Genomic DNA, 20,529 nt, shown 5'->3' with positions numbered 1-20,529 from the left:
AGAGGCACAAAGCACTTCAGGGGCAGCCAAAAGCTTTGCTGAGTGTGGGGCACTCAGATACAACAAAACATTTGAGTTTTAAAGTAGTTTTATATTTATTATTATTATTGTATTTCAGTCCATTTCTCCACCATGTTTTATTTTCATTCTGTTTCAGAGGTGCTGTTAATCTCCCAGGGTCAGGATGTCAATGATGAAAGGTTTTATTCCATTTCTAAGCCACTGCTGTTTGTTGCTGGGATTTTCATATTTTTATGGGGTTTTTTTTCTGTATTTAGGTCAAAGTGCCTCTTGTTTGTGCTGGGTCAATCTCTTTGCTCTGCTCCCTGTGAGGGACCCTCAGTACTGGGGTTGCTTTGATCCAGGAGGAGAGGACAGGACTGATATCAGTGCTCAGGAAAAGCCCCCCCAGGTGATCACAAACACACAGAAAGGAAAAGAGCAGGAAATTTCAAATAGTCCTCGATAGCATAATTCCTGTGTGCCAAACCAGTAAACAGGAGAGTGAAATCGAGCAGCACCCCAAACTCGAGCTTCCACCCCAAACTCGAGCTCCCACCCAGTCTGAGCTGTGCCCCAGCCAGGGGCTGAGGCTGTCAGAGTTCTTTTTGGGGCTGCCCGAGTTATTTTTGGTGAGAGCAGGAAGCAGCTGGGGTATGGCAGACACAAGGGGCTGCCAGGCAGGAGCTTTGCCTGGGGAGCAGGGGGTGCTCGGGGCAAGGCTGTGGAGGTCCTGTGGGGGCACGAGGGGATGCTGCAGCCTGAGCCCTGCCTGGGCTCCCCACGGGGGTGATGTGCTGGGGTGGGCAGCAGCCCTGGCTGCACTGGCTGTGAGGCTGGGGCTCAGTCTGGGCAGTGCCCAGTGCTGAAGGGCTTTGGCTCCTTTCCCGTGCCAGCTTCCAGGTCCTTCATTTCATTCCAGTTTTGTTCATTTCTGTGTTTAATGTGAGATTTTTTCACTGAGCAAGGGGAGAAGAAGGTTCTGCACGGCTCAGGCCTGGGCTCTGCAGAGCTGCTCTGCCATGTCCCTGCAGGGGCCCTTGGCTCTCCAGTGGCGTTCCTGACCCGCTGCAGTGGCCTTGGGCACAGCTCTGTGCTCTGGCCTCCGAGGGCCATGGGGAGCATCTGTCCCTGGCCCAGCTCACGGCCCCGTGTCCCTGCAGAGCTGGAGTCGGACATCCTGCGGCGAGTGCGGGCGCTGCTGCGGGAGCTGGACGGGCACCACCCCTCCTGCCAGAGCGACCGAGGTGAGGGGCTGGCACTGCCCTGCTGGGCACTGCCTCCCACAGCGCCCAACTCCCCTCCACAGCCATGTGGGGATATGGTGGCTTCACTCACTTGCCCTTCCTAACCCTGTTCTGGAGGTGCCAAATCCTGCATCAGCTGCATCCATGCCCCAGCAGCCTCTGCCACCCTTCTGTCACCCTTCTGTCACCCCTGCACACCCTATCTTACCCTGGGTCCTGCACTGGGCTGGGACATCAACACAGAGCCCCCAAGGTGACACAAACACCAAGCCCCGAGCTGGATTCTCCTGGTGGCTCTCCGTGGGAAAGTTCCTCTGCCCTGCCCAGCTCGTCCCTGCCTGAGGCACCAGCTGATTCCTCCATGTTGTGGGTTTGGAGGATAAAACTCTTACAGCCTGGAGAAACCAAATGAATTCTGAAAAAATTCTTTTCCTCGGAACACACAGGATATTTTACAGTTAATTAAATTGGATTTTGCCTGGAATGAGCCATGGCATCCTCAGGGCTGAGAGGTTTTGTGGTCCCTGCTCTGAGGGTCCAGTGCTGGGAGCAGCCGGATCCCAAATTCCTTGGGGCAGGTGGGGAAAGCAGCTGGGCATAAAGAGGAGTGGGGAAACAAATCCTTGCTTTTCTCCAGCCCTCGGAGGTCTTGGAGCCATTCCCAAGGGTTTCCCAGAATTAGATCCAACACACGGATGCTGTACCCAGGGAGGGGCTGGCCTGGCCCTTGCAGAGGGTCAGAGGAGAGAGCAGAAGGCAGAGGAGGCTGGTTTAGCTCTCAGAGATGGCAGAGCAGCGTCCCAGGGGGGATTTTTGCACTCCAGTGCTCAGGTCCCTTAGTCCCCTGTGAAACCTCACCCAGATCCCTCCTTCAGTGAGCTGCCCTGCCCTGGCTCTCCCTTCTCAGGAATGCTGCGATGGACCCTGCACAAGAAAATCGAACAGAACCCCAGCACCAGCTGTGTCCTGGTCAGGATCCTGGTGAAGGAGTTGGAAAGGGTGAGTGCCACCTCAGACAGGGGACAGCACTTTGGAGAGGGGACAGCCACCTCAGGGACGTGCCCTGAGTGCAGGGCTGGCCCCTCTGTGCTGGGTGCTGGGGGAGGCAGAGGGATGGGCTCAGTTCCACCCCAAGCAGGGGTTTTGGGGCTCAGCTGGGCACTGGGGCTCAGCACAGAGTGAGAAACCCCGAGGGACATCAGGCACCCATGGCACCCAGCTGGTGCTCAGGGGCCAGGCTTTGTTCTTAGAGAAGCTGAGCCGAGCCAGGATCCCCCAGGCTGGTCCCTGCACAGCAGCCCAAGGCAGGCAGCCCTCACCCTACAAACCCTCCCAAACAGCCCAGACTTCCCCCACCCCACCCTCTGTGGGCTCAGATAGAGCGGAAATTCCTCCCCCGCTTCTCTCATTTCCACCCCACCCAACCTGCCCTGGAGCCATCAATGGAAATCTGTGATGGGTTTTGGTTTCACTGATTTCCCACATCACCTTCTGGTCTGGTACAAACCTCCAGCAGCCTCTGCATCCTGGTGGGACCCAGTTGGTGGGTTGGGGATGTGTCTTGTGGAGAAGCAATACCTCTGCATTCTTCTGAGCCTGCCTCAGTTTACCCAGAGCCATCATTCCCCTCCTACTTCTCCTCACCCCACAGCTGAGCCCCCACTCCTTGTCCCCTGTCCAGAAACCCCCCTGGACCATTTTCTCTGCATCTTTGCTATTTCTTCTTTGACCTGGGAGGCTGGAGCAGCCCTGCTGAGCCTGTCACCTCCCCCAGGACTCCTGTGTCTCCCCTGTGATCCAGCAGTTATCCCACTCCCACTCCCACTCCAAATCCCAATTCCAGTCTCTGAAGCAGCTCTGGGGTTATTTGCAGGATCTCTCTCGTGTTATGGCAGTTCAGCTTCCATCAGTGCCTTGGGAAGGGATTTCATTTAGTGGCTTTCACAAATCCAGACAGGAAGCCCCATGCCACCCTTGGTTGTGGATTCAGGGATTCTCCCTGAGGGTTTCAGGGCTGCTTTTCTCTGCAGCAGCCAGGCCAGTCCTCCCCTCTAGCTGTTATCACTCTGTCACTCTTCTCTTCCCCTGCTCAGGAGGGGTGTCAGTCCTCCTGCTCCATAATTCCCTGAAGCTCTTCCAGGAAATTCCTCTCACTTGGGGCTCTTGTGTTTTTTTTCACTCTCAGCAGCTCTGAGCCATCAGCATCAAGCAGGGATGATAATTTAGCAATTTCATGCCCGAGTTCCTCCAGGGCCGGTATCAACTCAGCAGTTCCCTGAGTTCCTTTGATCGATGTTTTCTCAGGCTTTGCTGCCATCAGCTCCGTTTAACTCAGACCCATCAGAGCTCAGCAGCCCTGAGGAGAGGGGCCAGAATTATCTCTGGGCTGGGAATCTCTTTCCCAAGTTTATCCAGGGGGAATCCCTATGCTGAAGCTGTTGCTAGAGCCAGTCAGGGCTGCAGGAGGGGCTGGAGCATCCCCTGGGTTCCCATGGGCAGGGATGGGGACAAGGGATGGGAACACCTCCCTGTTCCCTCTGCTCCCACCCCTACCAAACCCAAGCCAGGCTTTTTCCAGAGGTTTTGTGTTCCTACGGGAGTGGAAAGGAGCTCCTTAATGCTCACCCTCTCCCACTATCCTCTGTGCCCCTCCCCAGGGACATCCTGCCCACCCTAAAAGCCTGAGGAGGGATCCCAAACCCCACCCTGACTCAGGGGTCACCCTTGAGCCAGGATGAATTCCCGTGCTCAGAGACAAAACCTGGCACACCTTGGGGACTCTGGGGCTGCTCCTGCCCAGCCCAGCATCCTGCCAGGACCTGACTGTGCCTTCCCTGCCCCCTGTCCACAGGCAGAGCGAGGGGACCTGCGGCACTACATCATCCCCCTGCTGCACACGCTGATGTACACCTTGATCCAGGTGAGCTGTGCCTCCATGCAGGTGAGCTGTGCTTCCATACACTGGCCTGGGGCAGCATCCAGGCACATCACAGGCCACAGGAGAGGTCACCTGGAGCCACTCACAACCTGGAACAGCCACTCAGAACCAGCAGAGCCCTGGTTCAGTCCCAGGTGGGCTCAGCTGTGCATTCCCTGTGTCCCTGTGGCACACACTGTGCCAGGTCCTTCCACCTGACCCCTTCTCTGGAGGTGGTGCAGGAAACCACAACCTGGCAAAAACAATGTGTCCCCAGCCTTCAGTGGGTATTGCTGGAGGTTCCCAAACCACTGCAGGGTCCAATTCTGCTCTGTTTTTTGCATTTAAAACTGTAGGGAATTTGGTGCAGGGAATTTGGTGCCCTCCCAGCCCTAGGGAGGAGTACTGTTGGAGGGGATTTAGGGATCACTGCCTGTCACCTCCCTGTCCCCCTGCAGGCTCCCTGCATCCCTGATGAGCTCTGTGCCAGGGTTTATGACTTCTGCAAGAGGTTGCTGACCCTGCCCAAGCCCTTCTGCACCATCGGGCTGGACTATGCCAGCAGGCTGCAGGTGGAGAGGACAGCCCCAGGTAAGGGGGTGCCCCTGCCCCAGCCTGGCACTGGGGGTCCTTGAGGGCTGGCCTGCAGAAAATCAGCTCTAAACCAGCCCTGTGGACATTGAGATGTCAGTGCTGGCTGCAGGGAAGAACCCACCTTGGGTTTGCAGGGAAGCAAACCCAAGGACATCTGCTTCCTTTTTCCCCTGTGTTCTTTTTGTCCATTCTCATTCAAGTTCTTCTAGTTAGTTTTCTTTAATAGGAGCCTTTCAAAGCAGTCCTTTAGAGAAGAGTAAGGTGCAGACACCCTGTGAGGGGGAGGTGAAACAGGAGAAACCTGGTGGGGAATTTTGGTGCCGTTCTGGGGAGTCTCAGCCCACCCCAACCACTCCGCCCTGGCACTGCTTTGGCTGCAGCTCGAAGGGGTACCTCTATCTCCCCTGATTCTTGGTACAGGAGTGCTTCAGGGTGGAGAGAAGGGATCTCCAGCAGGGCTCCTCTCCGAGCAGCACAGGATGCACAGGATTGTCCCTGAGCCAGGGCAGGTGGATGGATCCTCACCCCTGGGCAGGGGGAGGGGGAAGTGCCTCTCTCCTGATCCAGAGATACCTGATGCTTCTCAGATGCCCCAAATATAGTCCCCATGTGGCCCTGGGGACAGAGCTCTTCCTCCTGCCTCCAACTCCACTCTCAAGCTCATAATGCCCTAAACAAAGGAAGGGAAACACAGGAAATCATCCCAGAATAGAAGGAGGTTTCTTTTTCTGGAGCCTGGCCTTTGTCCTTGGCTGTTTTTAGCTCTGGCCCAATTCTTGGCTGTTTAACCTCATCTCAGTGGGTGTTCCCCAACATGGCAGAGTCACCTCAGCCTCTACACCTGCCCCAAGAGCTGTGTTATTCCTGCTGCTCTCACTCCATGTGTTTGTGCCCTTCCCAGGAACCTTGTATCAAAGAATGGTCATTTCCGAGCAGAGCCTGTGGAGCGCCCCATTCCCTTACCAGGAGAAGTGAGTGCTCCTCTCTGGAGGGGTTGGTGCTTTCATTTTGTGGTCTTTTAGGGAAACCTGTCCTTTTCCAACACTTGGAATTAGTCTTGGTTGGAACAGACCACCTGGGCCTAAACCATGTGGTCTTGGGGGACACAAGTGGGTGACATCCACATCCTTTACATTTCAGTGACACTTTGTGTCGGGAGGGCACATTCCTCCTGTGTCCCAATTTATTTTGGGAGGCAGGGAGTTGCCCCTGTGGGGGGAAACAGGGTAGAGAATGGGCATATCAACAGCAGCAATGGCAAAAGTGAGACATGAGCTGCTCTGCCAGCCCTGGTGTGGGTGATGTGAGTCTGCATCTCCCTCTTTCTGCACCCTGCTGCCCCCCCAGGATTTTCATCTTTGCTGACCCAGAGCTGCTGCCTGAAGCCATCTGCAACGCGCTGGTCACCGACACTGAGGCAGCCCAAGTGTCCCAAAGCCCCCAGGGCTGCATGAGCTTTGTGGTCACCCACGCCCTGCAGGCAGCCCTGGGTGACACCTGCAACATCCACGGCCTCAGGGCCCGACTCCAGGTAATGCAGCAGCTCCTCTGGAGCCTTTCCAATGGTCCTGCTCTGGCTGGACATCTTGGGAAACCCCCCAGCTCCTCAATGCTGGTCTACAGAGCTGGGCTGGGGTTGAACTCAAATGGAAATGAGTTTTCCTTTGAACGGAAAGCAGTGGCTACAGCAGAGCCAGAGTTTGGAACCTTTAGTCTGAGTGTTGGTTTTGCCCAGAAGAGCTGAAACAGAGCCTCTGTTATCTCCTCTGAGGGCTCCTGGGCACTGCAGGAACCTCTCAGAGGAAAGGTTCCAATCAGTTTTCTCCAGAACCTTCTGGGAGGAGCTGTGGGGCCACAGGAACACAAATGGCTGGCTCAGAAACTTTGCAGGGGCTCTTGGCAATTTCCACCCCAAGGACAGTTCATGTGCCTGGTGTCCCCATCTCCCAAGAGTCACCCCAAGTGCCAGCACTGCTGAGGGTGCCCACACGGTGCCCATCAGCTGCAAAGCTGCCAGAAAAGGAGTTTTAAGCAGCCGGCACAGACAGCATCTCTCCTGGGCACAACAGGACCTTTGTGTGTGCCTAAGAAACAATTTTTGTAGGACTCATTTGCTCTTTCTGCCCCTGTCGTGACCCTACGTGATTCCAGGTGCTCACAGCCCCTCTCCCACCAGGCCTTGGCCCCAGGGGACGTGGAGCACTGGTTCCAGCAGGTGGTGGCGGCTGTGGAGGGCGCAGCCAGTGAGGGGGGCTCCCACCGGGGCCAGCACATGGCGCAGCTGGAGAGGATCTACCATGGCCTCCTGGGCTCCTTGCCTGCAGGTGAGCCCCAGCCAGACATTGCACTGGGACAGGGAACCCTTGTGTCCCCACTGTGTCCTTGCCATCCCCTGTAGCAGCTGGAGCAGGCTCTCTGTGTGACCCCATGGCTAGCACGGAGGACCAGCCCTGGAAGGCAGATTTGTGACTGAGGAGAGGGACAGTGGAAATTCCTGCTGCTGATTCAGGGCTTTAAGGTCCCTTCCTGCCCAAACCCTTCTCTGATGTGCTGGATGATGGCACTGCCACCTCCTGCCATCCCTACCATGCTCTGTTCCAGCCTGGTGCCACTGGGGCTACACAAACTACAACAAAATCTCAACCCTTCTCATCTCCTCACAGAGATCTGGGGGAACCAGAGGCAAATGGTCAGGGTCATGGTTCCTCTCCTGGCTACTCCCTGTGTCCCAACCTCCTCCAGAAGGCAGGACAGTGTCCCAGTGCAGGATTTTGGGAAGAGCAGCCGGTGGTGCCGGGAGGGGTGTGGGACCATCACCTTTTGTGGGTGGTGAGGGGGTAGAGGACCATCACTTTTTAGGGGATGGTGAGTGTTAAATTGTCCCACTATTGCCACAGAGCTCTCACGAGTTAAAAGAGCCAGTGCTGGTGGGGTCAGAGGGTTCAGATCACCACGTGCATTGGAAGAATGTTTATTCTGCAATCCCTCTGCTGGCTGCCAAGCGAGGTCCTTCACTTTTGCCCGTGCCCCTGTTTCCCCCTTTTCATTTCTCCCTCCCACCAATGGGGTAGACACTTTGTGATGACTCAATTTATGAGAGCAGAGGCCTCACAGGCTCACATCTGGCCGGGAGCACTGGGGTGGGAGAGCCCCAGGGCTGCCTCAGCTGGCGTCAGCCCCGGGGGTTCGTGGTCCTGTGTGGGGAAATGCTCCCATGTGCTCCAAGCATCCTTGTTTTCCCAGGGAATGCTCCCCAGGAAGGGCTGCAGGGGACTCCTCTGCCCAACCCCAATATCAGCTTCCACCTGTGGACAGAAGATGAGCAGCTCTGTGAGTGGCCTGGGCCTGGGGGGAGCTGGGGGATGGTCTGAGCCCGAGGGTCAGTGTCCCAGAGGGGTCACTTAGCCCTGACCTTCGGTAGGGAGTTTTAGAACCATTGTCCCAAGGCCAAACTCATGGAGATTTGTGCTAACTGCTCTAGCCCTGAGGGCTGCTGGGGCTAGGCCAGGGGCTTTGGGGTGTCAAGGGGTGAAGGAGCTGGGGCTGCAGCAGGATATGCCCAGAGTATCTGACTTTGTTGTGGCTGCCCCTGGATCCCTGGCAGTGCCCAAGGCCAGGCTGGATGGAGCTCTGAGCAGACTGGTCTGGTGGAAGGCATCCCTGCCCACGGCAGAGAAGGGAACGAGATGATCTTCCCTTCCAACCCAAACCAGTCCGGGATTCTGGGATTCTGGTATTGGAGCGGTACTGAACTCTCTGCATGGGAAATGGGGCTGCCTGCTCTTGGAGCCGCTGGCAGAGATCTCAGCTCTGCGGTTTCGCTGGGAGGGGTGAAGCTGCAGCAGGACGGGGCTGAGCCTGGCGCTGCTGGCTCTCCCTGCTGCAGCCGCTCCGTGCCCGCAGGGAAGGAGCTGGTGCTGTTCCTCCGTCCGCTGTCGCAGAGCTGTGAGCCCGACTGCCTGGGCCAGGAGCTGGATCCCACGGACATGCAGGACATCCTTGCGGGCTGTGGCTGCTGCGAGCAGAGCCGCTTCTCGGTGCTGTCCACCGACAGCGGCATCGAGCGGGACCTGCCCGCGCAGGACGAGCCCAGCGCGGCGGACACGGAGCCCTCCCGGCTCCACAGGAAGGGCGGCATCAAGAAAAAGCTGTCCCCGCTGGACAGCGTGTCCTTGCTGCAGGCTGGCAGCGCTGTCCCTGCAGGGAAGCCCCCCGGGAAGCAGCCCAGGAGGTCAGGAACGGCCCCGCAGCCCTTGGCCCCGCTCCAGAGGCGGCACACCGCCCGTGTGATGCTGCTGGGAGACGATCGCATCCTGGGCCGCCTGGCACAGGCCTTCCACTCCCTCAGGTACCTGGGGCCACCTGTGCTCTGCGGGCAGCAGGACTGCGTGGCTGCTTTGCCCTGCAGGTTGTTGGAGCAGCCAGGGTGGCTGGGGACGGGGTTGGGCTCGGTGGTATCTGGGGCAGGCTGGGTCCTGGGGGTTTGGCTCCCAAATGCACTCAACTGCCACTGGCTGCTCTCCTGGCTCAAGTGATGCACACAGTGAGTCCTCCACTCTGTCCCTGGGCTCAGTTAAATGAGGCAAGGCGTTTTCCCATGCCAAAGGGAAACATTCTACAGAGAAGCTGTTCCCCAGGCTTGGGGGTGGGTGACAGTGTGGGCAGCCTGGGGAGCAGAGCTGGGTGCACAGGGACACCAGGCCTTGACAAAAACCTCTCTGAGGCTCCCCATCACCTCCCCCGGCTTGCCTGGGGAAGCCAGAGCATGTCCTGGGAAAGGAGGCAGTGAGGGGGGCACATGTCAGAGCAGCCACAGTGTCCTGGCACTGGCCAGCCTTGCCCAGGAGATGTGTTCTGCCCCTTTCCCTTTGGCACATCTCATTTTTCATTTCAGGAAACGGGAAGCCCGGCGAGTGTTCCTGACTCGCAGGCTGAACCTGCAGTTCTACCACATCCCTGTGCTGCCAGGACACTCCTCGGCTGCTGCGGTGAGGGCCGGGCAGGGGATGGTTTTTTTGGGGAGGAGCAGGGGGATCCAGGAATTCCTGCCCATTCCTGCCTGGTCCCAGCCAACATGGAGCTGCTGGGCTCATTTTGGGGTGTCAGCTCCTTCGGTCCTTCAGTCCTGCTTCCAGGCCTCAGCAGAGGATGATCCGTGAAGTTTAGCCAAGGACTGATGATTTTCCTACTTCCCAAATCTTGAGGGGAAGCAGTTGCTGCTCATTGAGGACTTTGCCCCCTTGGCCATGGCCCTGGTTTTAGGTCTGTGAGTCTCTACTCGTGGTTTATGTCAGTCACATCCCTTCCCCTCTGACAGCTCGAGACGGAGGTAAATGAGCAATTGCATTTAGGATATTTTCAGCTGGCCCAGAGCTGGCTGTGACCCCTGACAAACAGGCTGTTAAAAGATCAGTATTCCTTTTTTTCATTCCTCACAGAAGTTTTGTGCTGGAGCTTCTGCTAAATGATTTTGCCAGCTTCTCTGGAGGGAGCAGGGAAAGGACAGGGATGGGGGAATGTCACAGGTCTCTCTAGCTCCTTATGGCTCCTGATATGATGAACTCCGATTCCTCCTTGGCTGCAGGAAGCTTCCTAGAAGTGTGAACCAAGTCCCACAGGAGCTGGATTTAGGGCTGGAAGTGGCTGGGAGGGGTTCTCCAGGACCTTCTTTTCATGTTTTGCTCAATACAAGCCCAGGAAAAGCAAACAATCCTCAGGTTGGAGTGACTGTGAGCTGTGTTTCCCCTGCAGGATGCTGCTGGCCCTGAGGGGCTGTGTGAAGTGGCCGGGTACCTGGGCAGGGCTGACCCCTGGTACGAGAGCAACATCAACACTCTGTGCCACATGATCCCCAAGCTGGCCAGCATGGTATGAGGAAAGCCTTCCCCTTTCCCAAAAACACCTGCAGCACCTGAGGAGGGGGTCTGTGCCCTGCAGGGCTCTCCATCCCCAGACAGAGATTTTCCCCTGCAAACCTTCCCCAGGGCCCTGCAGGGCTCTCCATCCCCAGAGATTTCCCCCTGCAAACCCTCGCCAGGGCCCTGCCAGGAGGTGCTGGTATCTGACACTGTCCCAGCCCACAAGAGCCATTTGCTGTGATGGGTTTTCTGACCAGGGGACAGGAAATTGCAGATTTCAAGAAAGAAAACTTTTGCTGAAATCCCCCAGCTCTCATTTCCTGGCAGTTTGAGCCTCCACTGACAGCCTTCACAAAAAGGGCCGAGAGGGGGGCGCAGTTCCCACTCTGTGTGAGTGGCAAGGCCAGAGGACAGCTCATCCCTCACTCTGAGTCCAGGAAGGTTTGAGGCTTTATGGTGGGGTTTCTGAGAAGTGGCAGGGGCTGACCCAGCCTGCGATTTGCCCCCCAGCCATCATCGCCGAGCAGGGCCCTGGTGACCGACCTGTTCCTCACCGATGTCATCGCCTACTACGCACGCATGGGCACCCAGCCCGTCTGCTTCCAGGTTCACTCTGTCAAGGTGGGTGGCACAGCTGGAACAGTCCCCGGGCCTTCAGTGGCCCCACAAGTGCTGGCAGAGCTGTGCAGAGCCAGGGGGTTGGGGGGCTTGTGGCAGAGATTCCCGTTCCCCCCAGCCCAGTCCTCCCTGCCCATTCCCACAGCCGCTGACCCTGGAGCTCAGCTCAGCTGGAGCCAATGATCCTGGTGAGGCCATTTCAGGATCTCAGCTCAGCAAGGGAGCTTTGAAATCCCCCACAGGGTCACAGACTTCTTGCTCTGCTGGGTTCAGGGTGCTCAGGAGCCCTGGTACCTCCTCCTGATTTAGTTGCTGGGAGCCAACAGGGCTTTGCTGAGCAGCTTTGCCCAAACCTCCCTTTACCTGCAGGGGCTTTGCAGGGTTTCCTGCAGCACCATTTGATTTATTTCCTGCCAGCTTTGCTCTGAAATGGTATCAGAGCAAGGCCTGGCACTTGATAGGAGAGCAAAGAACGGCGAAGTTCAGGCACACAATATTAACCCTCCCCTCCCTGCTCCTCTGGCAGCTCTGGCAGCCCTGGCACCCCCTCCAAAGCTCAGGCTGACGCACTGATGCACTTTTAATCTGCTCACAGCCACTGTGGCACCTATTCCAGCACCCAAGGAGCCCCAGCATGAGCAAACTGGCACGAGGCTTGCAAAGAGCTTTGTTAATTCCTGGTGGAGCATCCCCAGGACTTCACTCATAACCCATGGCCTGTCAGTTCTTGGAGCACCTGGGCCTTGGTTTGTGGCTGGGCATTTTGGTTTTCTGGTGAAATTGTCTTGCAGTCATATCTCCTCCAGGGTGAAACTGGGCAGTGAGAGCGTACGTGATTCAGGCAGGGGAAGAGGAGCTGGCTCCAGATGTCGTTTTCAGATAGAGGCCCCTGAGCTGCCCTCCTTCCAGCCAGGCCGAGGCTGCTGAGGCTGCCAACACTGCCCCAGTTTCACTCCTGTGCTGGAGCTCCCTGTTCCTCTCTGGCTGCAGGAAGCTGCCCACAGGAGTGAGCCGCATCCCACAGGAGCTGGCCCTGGGGCCAGGAGTGCCTGGGACAGGTTCTCCAGCACCTGCTCTTCACCTCTTGCCCAACACAAGCCCATGAAAAGAAAATATTCCATAGGGCTGGAGTGACCTGGCGATTTAGGTTGAAGCAGAGAGAAACTGCGTCCCCTGGAGCTCAGCAGCAGCTCAGCTGGGCCTGGGGAAGTGCTCCCGGTGATGTGGGTGCGTGCCTGGGAGCTGACTCGTCTCTGAGGGCACAGTGACATCCAGTGGCAGGGGACACTGCCCGTGGCTCGTCTGGCCAGGTCCCCGTGGCTCCTGGCAGATCCTGCCATACTCCTGGAGCTCAGGAAGCAGAGCCAGGGCAGTTCCCCATCCCACAGGAGCCCTAAGTGCCATGAAAAAGGTCCCGGCTCCCCTTGGCTGCCCTGGAGAAGCTGTTCATGCTATGAGCCTCGTGTGACACCTCAGGGGGACAGAGGAGACATCCTCAGGGTTGTTCCTGTCAGGGAAGTTCCCCTCAGGAATGGGAATGTTCCCCTCAGGGATGTTCCTCTCAGGGACGTTCCCCTCAGGGACCAGTCTCTCAGGAATGTGTCTTCCAGGGATGTTCCTCTCAGGAATGTTTCTCCCAGGGGTGTTCTTCTCTTCCAGGTGCTGTTCCGGGACCCAGCGCAGGACCCAGCTGAGGACGTGTTCCTCACAGAGCTGCTGACCCAGGTGCAGGACAGCCCCTCACACAGAGGTGTGTGTGTCCCCCCCAGCCCCAGCCTGGACAGGGCTGCTGCACCCCCCGATCCCACCCACCCCATCCCTCAGCCTGCAGAGCTCCAGGCCTTGGGCAGTACTCCTTGTTCCTCACAAGACTTCCCCAAATGCCTCCATCTCCTTCCTGGGGCCAGGAAATCAGGCTAAATGGAGACCTGGTGGCTGCTGGCTCCTAGGCTCAGCCAGTGTTTTTAGTCTGTGCCTTTGGTCGGCTCCAGGACACTCAGTTGGACCAGAGCTCTGATTTAGTTGAGGAGACAAGCTGGGCCTCACAGGCAGATATTTTTCCTGTTAGAAATCCAGTTCCTCGAGTTGCCAGGGATGGAACAACAGTGCTTGAAGGCTGGACTGTTCCAGAAGTCCCATCAGCACCTCCATCAGTGCACTCTAGTGTCCAATCCAGCGGATATTTGTCACTGAGGTTGGGCACAGAGCCTGCAGTGAGCCCGTCCTGCTGGCACAGAGCCTCAGCTCCCAGGGCAGGGACAGAAGGGACAAAGTGTGACAGAAGGCCACTGTGTGACACGAGGGCAGCTCAGCCCATGGGAGGATCCCTCTCTGCTGAGCACAGACAGGTGGGATGAGGGACATTCAATCCCACCCAGTTCCCTCCTCACAGACCTGAACACAACCAAGAGGAAAAGCAGCCTGGACGGCCCTGGAATCGATCTCACCGTGACCTACAGGAAGGTGCGTGGGGCTCCCTGCACCCCAAGTCTCTGCTCCCAGGGATGCCCAGCAGGGCACACACCTCCTGAAGGGAGTCTGACCCTCCCTCTTTCCTCTGGAACTGCTCTCCAGGCAAGGACAGAGAGGCTGTGGTAACCTGTTAGCTCACCTCATGTCTGTGATGGGCTGTCCCACGGCCAGCCCCTGCCAGGGGCACTGACAGGACACTGGCCTTGCCCGCAGGTTGTGCTGAGTGACCGGCACAAGGAGCTGGCCCTGGCCCTGCGCTCCACGGGCCTGCTGATGAAAGCCATCCCTGCTGAGGAGGCTGAAGGTGGGTTCTTCCTGCTTTGCTGAGGTTTCTGGTGCATAATGGAGCAAATCTGGCCAGGTCCTTGGTGCCAGCTGTGTCTGGGCTGTGGGGTGGGGGGGAATCAGTGACAGGAATATTGGTGTTCTCATGGTCTGGTTGGGGTTTTCTCAGGAATGACATGCCTGAGGCTCAGACAGGATTTAAGCACCTTCCCTCTGCTCCAGCCTTCCTCTTTCACCTGGCCCTTAGCACAGCTTTCCACCCTGACATGATCCCACACAGTTCCTTTGCCCATGGAGCTTGCTGGAGCCCTGTGTGTCCACAGGCACTGCACCCAAATGTGGGGCAGGGCCCCGGAAAGCTGAGCTGAGGCTGTGCTGTGGCCCCAGACCAGCCCTCTGCTTCTGTCACAGGCCTGGGCTGTTTGAGTGTGACCATCACTGAAATCATCAGGATCAACAACCTGGCAGGACGGTCCTTCTCAGTGAGTACTCATGGCTCAGGCCCTCAGGGGCCACAATCCCTTACAGCAGCAGGGAAAAGGGCAGCCCTGTGGGGAGGAGAGGGCTTTGGGGCCACCCTGCTCAGACAGCGTTTGGTAGTTGCTTTCCATGGAAAAGTCTGAATGTTTGAGCCAAAGCCCCCAATGGGCTTCCTGCTGGTCAGTGCCTTCCCTGCTGGTCAGTGTCACCTCTGCTGGTCAGTGTCACCTCTGCTGGTCAGTGCCATCCCTGCTGGTCAGTGTCACCTCTGCTGGTCAGTGTCACCTCTGCTGTTCAGTGCCATCCCTGCTGGTCAGTGTCACCTCTGCTGGTCAGTGTCACCTCTGCTGTTCAGTGCCATCCCTGCTGGTCAGTGTCACCTCTGCTGGTCAGTGTCACCTCTGCTGGTCAGTGCCATCCCTGCTGGTCAGTGCCATCCCTGCTGGTCAGTGCCCTCCCTGCTGGTCAGTGTCACCTTTGCTGGTCAGTGCCCTCCCTGCTGGTCAGTGCCAAGAAACAGGAACTTCACTGAATCTATTTATCAGCTCACAAAGATGCATTTGTAAGAGTGAGGATTGAAATTTTGACTTGTGTCCTTTTTGTTTTACTTGAGTTTCAGCAGACCCCAGAGGAGACACTGCCCGTGGTAATGTGCCACTGCAGTTTCAGTGGCATTAAATATTAGTGTGCCTTGGTCACTTGGGCCCCTGGCTCCCAGCTGGTGTTTTTAGCCAGCACATTTTGCTCATTCTAACCTGGCTTTTGGGAATACCGAGGTGCTGCAGCCCCACTGTCCACAGAGATACTCCATGGCCATGGAGAACAGACCACACCCCACAGCAGCCATCCCAAACTCAGCCAACACTGCCACTTTGGAAAGTCTGTTCTTTCAGAACATGGCCAGCTTCTGAGTGCAGAGGAAGGGTTCGCTTTTTGTCACATCTGAGGCTGAAAAAGAAAACCAGAGAAATGTCATTTTCTTTTCCTGTCACACCCAGCATGCAGTCTGGGGAGGGGAGGGACACCTCAGCAGGCTCTCCCTCCTCTCCCCATCCAGGCTGTGGCAAATAGGTTCAAAGCACAGACTATCAAGATCGGGAGTCCAGAGCAGAGACCCTTCACGGTGCGGCTGGACAAGGACAGCAGGAGAACCTACAGGGACGTGATCGGGTGAGAACCGGCATGCCAGGCTCTGCACATCTGCCCTGCACCCCCACTGTCTGCCAGGGAGCCCTGATCCAAATACATGACAAAAACCTCATGTTCCTTCTCCAGGGAAAGCAGGGCACACTGGGGCTCTCCTGCATTTGTGTTTTCAGGTGATGGTGTGAGGAACAAAACAGTTCTTTACAGAAAAGGTGCTGTCATTGAGAAAGTAGAAAAGCAGGCACCTACAGGGACAAACAGAGCTTAGACCTCCTGAATTATGAATTATATCATGATGCTGATGCTCTCTGCACTGCCTGCATTCCTCACTGGGGGTCTCCAGCAGGTGCAGGTGGGGGACAGGACCCAGCCTTGTGGAAATGGCCAGGATTAATGTGCCTGGAGCAGCTGCAGTGACATGGGATGTGCTGATGCATCAAGGTTCAGCCAACAAACTGAATTCCTGAGTCACACTGAGCCAGTCTCAGGACCTTGGGTTTGTGTCAAACACTGACATGCAGCAGCTCATCTCTGCAATCAAACCCAGCTGGAAAAAGCATAAAATTAGCAGTGGGAGAGCTCTCCTGCATCAGACAGTGCAGAGAGTTGGGGTTCACTCAGAGATCAGACCTGAATATGCACTGAGTGTGTTCTGTGCTCTTCCAGCCTGGAGGTGTCTCCCTGCCTCGAGCCCAGCTACTGCCTGCAGAAGACAAAGACCACGAAATTCAACCTTCACAAAACAGAAGACATGGGACTTGTGAAATACCTGCCCAAGTCTCTGCTGCTGCCCATCAACACTTTTGCAGGAGTCATCCAGTGAAGGAAACAAAAAGGTGGGGTCAGCACAGGGGACATGGAAAGAGAACACACACTAGAAGCTACCAGTGGTGACTTTAAACAGCAATGGTGTAAAGAGCTGCTCCAGCAGAGGTGGACAGGCTCAGAGGGCAAAGCCATGCCCTGCTGGAAACAGTGTGACCATGCCCTGCCAAGGGCACAGCCAAGCTGCAGGACTGAGCTTTCACCTTTTGCACAAGTCAAGCAAAAGCTTTGAGCTCCTCCATTCAGGAAGAGTGAGGAAGACCCATGGGAGGTGGTGCTGGCTGTCCTGTGGAGCCCAGGCCAGCTGGCAGCAGCAATATTTATTTTGAAGATGACTGACAGCCCAGCAGGGATCAGGTTTTCACCTCACAGCCCAAACATTGTTGGTGCTCCCCTATGCCAGATTTGGGCAGCAAACATCCTGTCCCTGAAGGAAGCTGAAGGGAGGCAGAAGGCTCACAGGCACATCTGGAAACCCCTGCACAAGCAGCTGTTGTTGTTGGGATAATGTGGGGTTTAAGGGGTGACCAGTGGCTCTATGCCCCTCTGATTCTTTGGGGCTTCACTGTGGGGTTTGTACACACAAAGAAAATGCTCAAAAAGCCAAAAGGCTTTGAACTGGGCTGGAGTGTGGGCTGTGTGTCCAGAGTTTGTTCTGTACAGCTGTAAATTATGTAGATGGATGATAAATTATTTGTATAGGTGTCGTGGATCGCTTGTACCAGAAGAAATGCCAATTTAAAGAAATTAAGACAAACCCGAGCTGAAACTGCCAGTTGGTTGTTGTTGTGAGTTTGCACGTGGCTGGGGATGGATGCCCAGGAGTTCCACTTGAACATGAGGTTCAGTTTCTGCCCTGTGCAGTGACCGAGCCCTAAATTTCTGGAGGGCAGGATGGGATATCGGTCCAGCCTGGCACTGCTGGAAGCTGATCCTGCCTGGGTCAGCTGGATCCTGAGCAGGGCTCCTCCAGCTGCTGAAACAGCCTGGCAGGGACAGCCACAACCCCAGAAAGAGAGAGGGGAGTTTATTTCTGTCCCTCACTAACCAGGGGACCCCCAAAGCAATACCTGGGCACAGGTGCACAAGCAGAGAGCAGCACTTGGTCCATGCCAGAGGATCTCCTCCACATGGAGTTATCCCAGGTTATTCCCAGCTGGAAGCCACTGGTTTTCAGCCTTCCTCTTTTAACCCATTTCTGGCTTAAGCCTCCGTACCCGCCCTGCCTCCACCTCCAAGGCACAGATTTCAGCTGCTCTCCAGGAGGTAAGTTTTGATATAAATGAAACATTAGTGTCTGATGTCATCAAAAAATCTTCAGTGTTTAAGGGGTTTAAATGAGCCTTGGAGTCTCTTCAGCTACCAGCAAAGGCTGCTGTCAATTGATCAGGTATTCCTTGGTCAGGGAATCACATCATTCCTGTGAAGAAGGATGGATTTTAGTAACATCTGCCTGAGTGGCTCACAAGTGCCCAAACAGGCAGCTGCAAAAAGCAGAATATTTATGGAAATGCATATTTAATATGGCATATGCAAATGGCCTGACAGTGTGTCACCCTGCCGTGTTGTGGGCTCAGCAGGAAGTGCTGGAGACAAGGAAAGGACTCCTGGGTGATAATTCCTTTCTCTGTATGAATCAATCCCGCATTATCTGTACATCAGATGCTTTCAGGGTAATTAGCTCTCTCTTTTCCTAGCACCAATCCTCTGTGCCAGCACAATGCTCTGCTGGAATGGCTCTATAGATAGAATTGTCCTGTGCCAAGAATAGCTGGAACTTTTTATTAAGATGTTATCTTCTCCCAGGAATTCAAACACGAGTGGAGCAATTTTGATGTCAAGAATTTCTCCTGGTCTTGTTATTGTGTAATACCTAAGGAACAAAGCAAGTTAATGGGGATCTGCCTGCACTCAGTCATCCCTGCACACAGCACATCCAGAGCCTTTGTTAGAGGCACAGAAAGAGCTGCAATGGTTTGAAATGCAGCTGCTGCTTCAGCTGCCGGTGCTGCCCTCGTTAGAAGCTGATTACCTGGGTGAGCTGTGCCCTTTCCATCTGCCTCAGCACAGCAGCAGCTGCTGGATTCCAGTTTCACAAGGAGAGGCCTCGGAGTGACAGGTGCCTGTCCATCCTGGAGCTCCCCTGAATCAGCACCAAATGTGTTTAATGGATTGATAATCTTAAAAAAACACCTTATTGTGCAAGATTATTACATTGACGTTCAGCTTTGGGCATTCTCTTGAATCCTGCCCGTTCACAGCACGAGTGCATCTCCCTAAGGAGAAGAGGAAGATCCATTGCATCTCCTCAGCCTCAGAATTCCAGGACCTGGGTGAGGGAAGAAACCCAGGCTGCTCCTGTCAGGTGTGGAGCACATGCTGCTCCTGTCCCCAGTCTACACTTTCCTCCACACTCTGGGATTTTCCCAGGAGGATTCCATCCTATCCACCAGGTCCAATGGTGTGTGAATTGTATCCTGACTGTGGGTGACTCTGGACTGCCTGATTTACTCCCATGCTTTTATTGGGGATAAAGTGAGTGTATAAAATGCATTAAACTCAAATTCAGCCCCCAGCAGATCTGGCTGCTCACAGTGAAAGTCATCCTGGAGAGTAATTGCCTGAAAAAATGATTAAAATATTTACAAGTTCATTTTCTCTGTGCTTCAGAGTGACCAAAACAAGGTGAATCACTGCAGCCCTGCTGGTTCCAGGGCTGGTGGGTGCTCATCATTTAATGAGCTGAGAGGCAGCCACTTCATGGCTGTCCTTCCTTGCACATCCAAACACCCAAACCAATCCCGGGGTGGCCCTGTCCCACAGCTGGGAGCCTGGCAGGTCCTTACAAACCCAGGGCATTCCTGAGCAATTCCCTGGAATACTGGAACTCCCTGTTTGACAAGGACCACCCTTTCAGCTCACAGCCCACCTCCATGGCCTCCTGGCTTTGTGCTGCTCTTGGGAGAGGTGCTTCTGCATTTTCCGAGTTCTGGAGCAAGGAGCTGCTGCTGCATTTCTTTCCCAGAGCAGCAGCTCCCATTGTCCTGTCTTTCCCCACCCCCGTTTTTACACAGAGACTTAATTTTTGCCTCCTCATTATGTTTATATTCCACTGTTATCCTCAAAGAATGAAGCCCCATCTCTCTGGCACATGTTCTGCTCCAAATCATTTGACTGGAGCTCCTCTTTGGCTGTTGAAGGTGGGAATTCTAAGATTTGCTTAGGTGTGTGTTTCACTGGCTGGAGGTGAGGCTGCTGCCATCAGAGCCCACGGGATGGTTCTGGGCAGGGGCTGATGCTCCAGAGCCCTCCCTGTTGTCACTGTGTCCCTGCTCTCCAGCCAGTGGCACTTCCCAAAGTGTCCCTGAGCCTTTGGACGTGTGCGTGGGGACAGCAGTGCCACCTACGGGCACCTGCTGGCTGAGAAGTGTCACAGCAGAGGACGCTTGTGTGTCCCCTCGGTGTGTTTTGGGGAAGGGGGTGTTGAGGTGTGTCCCTCCACAGCTGTGAAGCCTCACCCAAGCACTCTGGGAGCACAAACCCCCGTGGGTTTGCAACCCACATCCATCTCCACCTTCCTGAGCCCATTTTCTGGGTCCAGCCTTCAGGACAGTGGCACTGGCCATTGTTGTCCTGGACGAAGAGAGGAGAGACCACCAGGGTCCTGCTGGATTTCAGCCCTTGGAGCATTGTCCAAACTCTTTCTGCTGGGTTTTTCCATGGGGAAAACTTGCATCTACCGGAAAGCAGAGCTGCCCTGGCTCAGCAGCAGGTTTGGGGGGGCTGTTTGGTGCTGTGGCTCACCCCCGACACCCCGTGTCCCTCCCCCGCGTCCCCCAGAGCTTGGGTGCCTTCAGTGCCGGCTGAAGCTGCGGGGGCCGGGGGCTGCAGGCGGGGGCTCGGAGGGGAGGGAGCGGTGGGAACAATGGGATCCGAGGGAGTGGAACCGATCGGAGCAGTGGGATAAGTGAGAGCCCCCGCCCCGGCGGATCGGAGGAGGGGGAGCGGTGGGAGCGGAGGGAGCAGCAGGAGCGGAGCGGAGCGGAGGGAGCAGCAGGAGCGGAGCGGAGCGGAGGGAGCAGCAGGA

The 20,529-nt window shown here is 56.0% G+C and overlaps 1 protein-coding gene and 1 long non-coding RNA gene across 13 annotated transcripts in view; one reads left to right on the top strand and one right to left on the bottom strand.

The window, feature by feature from the left end:
- PIK3R6 (phosphoinositide-3-kinase regulatory subunit 6) overlaps positions 1-19,095 on the top strand; it is a 28,412-nt gene extending 9,317 nt beyond the window's left edge. For 2 of the 12 annotated variants that reach the window (XM_086857068.1, XM_086857067.1), the window contains 18 exons: positions 1,164-1,247; positions 2,155-2,246; positions 4,099-4,167; positions 4,623-4,755; positions 5,660-5,729; positions 6,106-6,289; positions 6,935-7,082; positions 8,002-8,088; positions 8,662-9,106; positions 9,653-9,746; positions 10,510-10,626; positions 11,127-11,237; positions 12,894-12,984; positions 13,627-13,697; positions 13,920-14,010; positions 14,403-14,473; positions 15,529-15,641; positions 16,284-19,095. In XM_086857068.1, the coding sequence (XP_086713194.1) occupies positions 1,164-1,247; positions 2,155-2,246; positions 4,099-4,167; positions 4,623-4,755; positions 5,660-5,729; positions 6,106-6,289; positions 6,935-7,082; positions 8,002-8,088; positions 8,662-9,106; positions 9,653-9,746; positions 10,510-10,626; positions 11,127-11,237; positions 12,894-12,984; positions 13,627-13,697; positions 13,920-14,010; positions 14,403-14,473; positions 15,529-15,641; positions 16,284-16,440 (2,228 nt within the window). In that variant the 3' untranslated portion in view covers positions 16,441-19,095. Of the gene's footprint in view, positions 1-1,034; positions 1,248-2,154; positions 2,247-4,098; positions 4,168-4,622; positions 4,756-5,659; positions 5,730-6,105; positions 6,290-6,934; positions 7,083-8,001; positions 8,089-8,661; positions 9,107-9,652; positions 9,747-10,509; positions 10,627-11,126; positions 11,238-12,893; positions 12,985-13,626; positions 14,011-14,402; positions 14,474-15,528; positions 15,642-15,746 lie in introns of all 12 variants that reach the window. The other 10 variants (XM_086857062.1, XM_086857061.1, XR_015277942.1 and 7 more) reach the window with 9 other exon arrangements.
- Positions 17,728-19,863, bottom strand: LOC147649772 (uncharacterized). Its single transcript, XR_015277943.1, has 2 exons — positions 18,475-19,863; positions 17,728-18,315 (listed from the first exon to the last, which is right to left on the bottom strand). It is a non-coding gene; the product is annotated as an uncharacterized LOC147649772 (long non-coding RNA).
- Between the last annotated feature and the right edge of the window lie 666 nt (positions 19,864-20,529).

This window comes from Cyanistes caeruleus, chromosome 19 (genome assembly GCF_971803275.1).
Source record: "Cyanistes caeruleus chromosome 19, bCyaCae1.hap1.1, whole genome shotgun sequence".
In the NCBI taxonomy this organism is placed as follows: Eukaryota; Metazoa; Chordata; class Aves; order Passeriformes; family Paridae; genus Cyanistes; species Cyanistes caeruleus.
This window is presented reverse-complemented; position numbering and strand designations above follow the sequence as displayed.